This window comes from Pterocles gutturalis, unplaced genomic scaffold (assembly GCF_000699245.1).
Source record: "Pterocles gutturalis isolate BGI_N339 unplaced genomic scaffold, ASM69924v1 scaffold54021, whole genome shotgun sequence".
NCBI classification, from domain to species: Eukaryota; Metazoa; Chordata; class Aves; order Pterocliformes; family Pteroclidae; genus Pterocles; species Pterocles gutturalis.
Window position 1 is genome coordinate 1 of NW_010107517.1, and position 7375 is coordinate 7375.

Here is a 7375-nt window from a genome sequence, read left to right on the forward strand (position 1 = left end):
TGCAGGGGGTTTTTGTGACCAAAGTGCAGAACCCAGCACTTAGATTTATTGAACCTCATACAACTGGCCTCAACCCATCGGTCCAGCCTGTCCAGATCCCTCTGCAAAGCCTCCCTACCCTCAAGGAGATCAACACACCCGCTCAATTTGGTATCATCTGCCAACTTACTGAGGGAGCACTCAGTCCCCTCATCCGGGTCATCGATAAAGATGTTAAACACGCAACATGTTCTGCCTTTTTCCCCTCCTACATATATTGTTTTTAATTTGGATAACAAATCCACATTTCTGAATATAGTTTGTGTTTCTCCCTGTTTCAAATTCTACCTCCCACGCCTGAGGGGGTCATTCTCTTGATCTTAGTAACCGTTGCTGAAAAACTATTTCCAGGTAACTTTCATACCTTTGAATTAAAAAGGGCTCAATCCAGTGAGTTTTATTTAATGTTTTTTAAGTAGAGCATGAAACTAGCACAACCAGTTGATTGTATGAACCAATGAAGAAGCAGGCTAAACTTGATGTTCAGAACCCCAGTTGTCAAGCTTGTGTTGAGTGCAGTGAACTGACACCAGTCAACTTTTGAAGCTGAACTGCTACCTAGCTGAACCTAGGAATGAAAAGTTGCTGCTATCTCAGTTGTCATTTAGAATGACAGGCTCCAAGGCAGTTACAGTCACGCTGGAACACATACAAAGCCTGAGGGCTCTGAGTAATTGAAGCCTCCTTGTAAAATGAAAGGTTAATACTAGTATTGAAGAGCTACAGGAGAACTGGGGTTTAGGAATGCAAGTAGCTGAGCTCTGAAAATCTGGAGATCTCCAGAAACATCCTCTAAAACCTTCTGTGAAGAGTCTGTTAGAAACTGCACGCTGTTGAATTGAATTGATATAAGCAGCATAGTGTCCCTGACCCTCTCTTCTTTGATGAGTACTCCTCAAATGTCACCTGGAAGAAATACAGAGAAGTCTGAAGAAATAAACAGAAGTACAGAAGAAGTACTAGATGTTGCCATACTTGACATTAATTCTGTGGCATGTATTATCCTGAAGTTGTGCTTCATCTCTAGCAGAGATTAGGAGATACTTGTTTTGGATGCCTACGTGCTATTTTCCTGATAGAAAAAGGTTCCCAGAACTTCCCCTTCATTCCTCTTTTCTAGGAACAGTCAAATTGAGGCAAATAGAGGGAAAATTCTATTCGTTCTAAAATGTGCTTTCTTCTGTTAATGCAAGAATTGTGGATGCAACTTTCTAGCCTCCAAAATGAGGAAGAGATTTGAGGTCTAAGTGCTATTAATATTTTCTCGTTGGTCTAGCACTGCAAATTCACCTGTGAGCATGTGCAAAGTTCTGCTGGCCTTTGATAAGGCAAGACCTAGGACTAGTAGAGTGATATGGGGGCAAGAGAGTTATTGCCAGTGCTGTTGCTAAGGGGTATATTTAATATGAGTCATCTAGAACTACGGATAGATGGGCTATTCCCTTAATCACAGAATGTAGTAGTTTTCTCTTATTTGATTTTTTGTTTTATACTTGCTAACTGGATTATTTTCAAATAAATTTATTTATGGGAACTTTCCTTTCCACCTTCTCCAGGGCCAGCAGCAGGCTCCCCAGGTTCAGCAAGCTGGGATAGGGCCAGCAGCTTCTCAAGGAATGGGGTCTGGAGCACCGACAGCAGATCCAGAAAAACGCAAACTCATTCAGCAGCAACTAGTTCTCCTCTTACATGCTCACAAGTGTCAGCGGCGAGAACAGGCCAACGGGGAGGTGCGACAGTGCAACCTCCCTCATTGCCGAACCATGAAGAATGTCCTGAACCACATGACACATTGTCAAGCTGGCAAATCTTGCCAGGGTAAGTGGAGGAGTGATTATATAGATGGGGTCAACATTTGCAGGATGAGAAGGGCTCCTAGAAGGAAATGGAGAACTAGTGGGTGGCTTGGGAAGTAGAATTTTTTTTAATCTATCTGTCCCATTAAGAGTGGAAATCATAAACAACTTCTGAGCCTTTAAAGTTTAGACAAGTTAGAGGGGACAAGATAGCACAAAAAGATGAGTGAAGATCTTTTGCTTGTTTGTAACTCACAGTAAGATCTTTGGGATCCTGCCCTCTGATAAGGGTAGACACAAAGCAGGAATCTGCAAGTAAGAGTCTGTCTGTCTCCCTTAAATAGAGGAGATAAATCTCAAGCAATAGCGCTAATGGGCACTGGTGAACTCCTAGTCTATCCTAGTAGCCAAGGAAAATGTATGCTACCTTTTTGGTAGCCTAGGCTTGTCTGCGTTGTGCCAGTTGCTGGCATCTCATTTGCTTGCTACAGTCTGCCTGATGTATATGGTGTTATCCTTTGAGCCAGGGAGACATGGGCTTGGGTGTATAACATAAGTAAGTTTCAAGTAAGCTTTAGTTGAGCTAATAGTACTTGAAGAAATCTAGCTACATTTTCAGGGCTAGGTAGTGCTGACCTACTGCAAGTAATACTTTACTGGCCTGTGTTGATACAGATGTGTGCCCTGAGAGAAATGGTTGTTCCCTACCCAGTTTTTGTTGACCATGTAGAGATACTGGCAGTAGTTTGTGAAAGTTTTTCATTCTCCTCCCTTTCTCAGTGGCACATTGTGCATCTTCCCGACAAATCATCTCGCACTGGAAGAATTGTACAAGGCATGACTGTCCTGTATGTTTGCCTCTCAAAAATGCTGGAGACAAAAGAAATCAACAATGTAAGCCTGCTGGGGAATTCTGTGTATTGGATAAACCATAAAATGCATGTTGGGAGTTAAACTTTCTTGCATCCAGATGATAGTGGTAATGCTCTTGAACCTGGGAACATGTAATATGATTTTCCTCTTGCTTCACAGTCGCAGAGTATTTTTATGTCTGATAGCTAGTGTTTATGGAAGCTTTCTAACTTCATTGGATTCTCCTAGCCAGGAGAGTGGTAAGGGTGAACAAGTCATAGTTCTCTCAACCAAATGAGTGTCTTTTCACTACCACCTCTTCCAGCTGGCCAGGTTCTGGATACAGATGTGCACACATGGAGGGTTGTATCATTTCAGCCCTGGTGATACTTGGTTCTGTCTTCATCCTTTGTTTGCATGAGATGTCTCTTCACCCTTCTCTTTGTATCCCCTTGGTCTTCTTGACAAAATCTTTGGCAAGATTTTTGTCATTGTGTTACCTGTATGCTTGGTTTTTTTCTCCTTTCTTAATGCTACTTTGGGCTCTTCTCATGACTAATGTGAGCTGAGATATTTCTTGTTTTAAGAAAATTTTTAAAAAGAAGAAAGGCATTACAATGGCTGCTGAAGAGTTGTATGTACCCTTCTACCTTTAGCCCCTCTGACATGGTGTGCCTCTCTTTTCAGTTTGAAGCAAACAGATGTGTCCTAAATACTTAGAGTGGGATTTCTTCTCAGCAGCTCAAAGGCAAAATAGCATGTTGTTGGAATGGCCAGTTGGGTCAAAAATTCTCTCCTTGTTTCATGACAGGTTTTCCAGACCTGGCCTTTTCTTTATATGCTCCTAGAAGGAGATGTTTTAGTTAGGAAGCGCCAGTGCATTCTTATGTTCGTCCCCTATTTTCATGGTCCTCTTTGGCTACCTCCTGCTGTCCTTATTAAATTGGTATGTCTCTTCCAGCGCTGCTGGGCGGAGCTGCAGTAGGACTTGCAAATACTGTCTCCGTGGGTGTGGGGCAGCAGACAACGCCCAGCATAAACACTACCAGTCAGATAGACCCCAGCTCCATCGAGAGAGCCTACGCAGCCCTTGGACTGACCTATCAAGGGAACCAGATGCAAACACAGCCCCAGGCTCAAGTGAAGAATCAGCAACAAGGACAGTCGCCCCAGGGTCTGCGCCCTATGAATCCTATGAGTAAGTTTATCTGTTAGTATTAAAATACAAACTGCAGGCACCTTTCCCATACTATATCTAATGCAACTTAACCTACTAGCTTAATGCTGCTAGTTAATTTGCAAAAGGTATGGCTTTGCTATATTTTAGACTTGAAATAGCAAGCTATGAGTGGAACAGGAATATTAGAGGGCCCAGATGCCTTCTCTTGGAAAACAAGTTATCTGGGAAAAGTATTTTCTTTGGAAAAATTATTTTTTTTCTTTTAAGAATCAGTTTTCCAAAGCATTTTATTTAATGTTGTTTTGTAGCTTTATAATTGTACGGTAATGCAAACCTTTTAGGAGTTTTTAGTTGGAAATGCATTCATTGGAATGCCTGTATTCAGGTGTATTTCCTTGTCACTCAGACTGCAGCATTTTGCAGTTGTATCTCAGATATGTAATGTTTGTTTTAAAATTAAAAGTAGTAAATAACAGACTTTCTGAATCCTGTCACGTGGACTCATGTAACTGTAAATTGTCTGGGTGGCTTATTGCAAAATCACAGAAGACTACATAATTTTCATTTGAAGTGCAATTAATTCTAACCTGGCTGTCACTGTTGTCAAATGGAGTAACCTTTAACCATCAAATCTAATTTTGATAGTTTGAGATTACATCACTGCTTTGCTTGAGTTGCTTAAGTAGAGGTGGGTTTTTTACTGGAAAAGAGGAAAGATGGCTGGTAGAGATTTATCACAAGCTTGTTTGGGATTGCAGTGATCCTGCCTATATGCCCCATGACAAGCAATAAGCAATGAGTGCTGTGTATGCACACGAATTCCATGGGGAAGGACCTTAGAGACTGCAGAGGAGAGTAGCAATTTGTTGCAGGCTGCAGGTTGATGTGCCATTTCTACACCAAAGGACATGCTACTCCTGAGTTACTCAGGAAAAGGTGGTTGGGTAGAGTAGCCTTGTTAGTGAGATTACTGGTCCTTGTAGGTTACATGTGACTTGTATACTGCTAAAACTTTGCCTTCCAGTGTGTAAAGGCTTTTTTTATAAAAGGGGAGCAGTGTGAAGGGTCCTGAGAGCTTAGTCTTAAAACAATTAGATTAAAATAATACGGTTTTCTGTGTGTTAGAGTGTATTACAAATGGAGAAATTTCTAGAAGCTCCAAAATGTTATAGTGAGAGCCTTGAAAGGTTGAAAGAAATGTCACCCATTTTTCTGAAACAAAACGGTTCTCTGGTTTTTATTTATTAATAGACATAGAGTTTGGCCTGTGCATTCTTATTGGGCACTCCTTGTAGCACTGATAAGAAAATGCAATGAAATGGGGTTGAAAAGCTGTTGGAGAGTGAAGAACAGAAGCTTAATATAGAAAGGATAGGCATGGAGAGTCTAGACTTTTGACAATTGTTTCCTGATTAGGAGTGGGTGGCTAAGGGGGGAATTACGACAGGTGAGAAAGGAATTACCGGGTCATGGCCTACATGACAACTGGACTAGTTAAGGAGAAACAGCAGGATTTGATGAGGGCTGTGATGTGAAAAGGTGCAGTCCTACATAAATCAAACAAATGGTTGGTTTTGGCAATTGAAAAGGGAGAGTTTAAGGCAAAGTTTGACACTTGTCTTCTACGCTAGCTTGCTCTCAGATGGCAAAGTGAATTTGGGAAGGAGAAGAAAGTGACTAAGGGAAGGGAGGCTCAAGGCAGCTTTATGAAAAGACAGATAAACACTTGGTTGTGATATTAGAGGTAGGTATTAGGCTTGATATACTTAATTTCAGTTGGATTTCTCTTGTACACAGTGTCTAATTTTGCTTGAAATACAGATTCTGTAGGATTCAGATGTCCTAAATACACACACAGGTTAGTAATAGCTTTCATCCTACTCTCAGCCTCACAAAATGATCAGAAGCTCCAGACAGAAATACGCTACTTTTTTCTTCACTCTTTGGGTCTTAACTGTAGTGTGTCAAGAAAATTGGCAATTTTTTATGGTGTGATTGAGATTTGATGTGATTCAGAAAAGTGGATTTTGGTATGTAACAAATTACTAGAGTTTATTCCTGCGTAGGATTGTCAGATTTTCCTTGTTAGTACAGACACTGGAGTTAGTTGTAGGATCCTTAAGCATGGAGTAGGTGAGAGGGGACCTTGTCAGATATAGGTGGTAGCTGATGTTTTAAGTTTTTGAAGCCTTTGTCAATATATATGGTAAGCCCCTAAATGACAAAAAACCCCAAACGCTTCTAAATGAAAAAACGAAAATGGTTGGTAATGCTGAATCTTTGGTTAGGGAGTCACAGAAAAACTCTGGTACATAACATTTGCAGCAAATTGAAATTGCTTGTTTATTCAGAAGTTCAGGAAGATGTGCGGAGGAGTACTGTGGTGTGATGCTTCACTTGGAGGTCATTCATGTTGGGCCTTAGACTTCTTCTAAGCTCATAGAAGGAAGAGGGTAAAGAGAGCAATGGGTAATTCAACTTGCTTCACAAGAGTCAAATAACTTCGAAGTCTAGACCCCTGTTACTGCTGAGCAGTTACTGATTTTGCACAGTAAATGGGCTATTCATTTAAGAATAAGTATTCTTCTGTTTTCTAGGTGCAAATCCAATGGGAGTGAATGGAGGAGTAGGGGTTCAAACCCCTAATCTGCTGCCTGAGTCAATGTTACATTCAACCATGAATTCTCAAAAGTAGGTTGAATTATTCCTTTCACGCCAGTGGTTTTGTTTTGATCTCATGGAACTTATTGCATAAACAGTGGGGTAAATGCCATTGATGGCTGTCTCTCCCTTTGGATTTTGTAGCTTTTGTTGCGGTTTTCCAAATCCTTGGGTAGGACAGCATGTACTCTTTTCACAGCGCTGTTTTGGTGTCTGTGCAGCTATTTCTGCAGAGTTTGTCCATTGATTAGGGAATGGTTGAACTAGCACTTTGTCCTAACATTATTCTAGAAGAGGCTATGACTGTAAGATGACTAAGCTTGGGCTAGACTTTTGCCCTCAATTCTTGCTCTGTTTTTGAAGCCCCATGATGAGTGAAAGCACCAACGTTGCCAATTTGGGAGCCATGCCAACAGCTCAACCATCCAATACCGGAATTAGAAAGCAGTGGCATGAAGACATTACTCAGGATCTCCGAAACCACCTTGTTCATAAATTGTGAGTTGCTAGTATCAAAACAATCTCCTGTTTGGAGAGTTGCTGCCTCTGAGGTGTGGGGAGAGGGTGGAGCAGGAGGAAGCCCAGCTTCCAAAACTTGGGGGCTGGGGAGTGAGTTTTATCGAGGTCTGTGAGAATGGAAGGCAGAAGCCATAAAGATAGAGCTGCATCTGCTGTTTTGCGGCTGTTGTACTGGAAATGTCCGACTCTGTACTCAAGCCACCTACATGGGGGCAGTGCAGTACCAGTGCTGCAGGCTGTTGGAAGATTTGCTTGTTGCTTTGTGGGGTTAGTGCAGATGTCCCCATCTGGGGATATTCTAATCACTTGTGTGCCTTTTTTTTTTTTT

The 7375-nt window shown here is 41.5% G+C and overlaps 1 protein-coding gene across 1 annotated transcript; it reads left to right on the forward strand.

Moving 5' to 3' along the window:
• Nucleotides 1-1601: 1601 nt before the first annotated feature.
• Nucleotides 1602-7026, forward strand: LOC104472421 (histone acetyltransferase p300-like; the record flags this gene model as incomplete). Its single annotated transcript, XM_010088104.1, has 5 exons — nt 1602-1857; nt 2616-2729; nt 3649-3885; nt 6465-6558; nt 6892-7026. Coding segments are annotated over exons 1-5 (782 nt in total), but the record flags the coding sequence as incomplete, so codon positions are not given.
• Nucleotides 7027-7375: the final 349 nt, after the last annotated feature.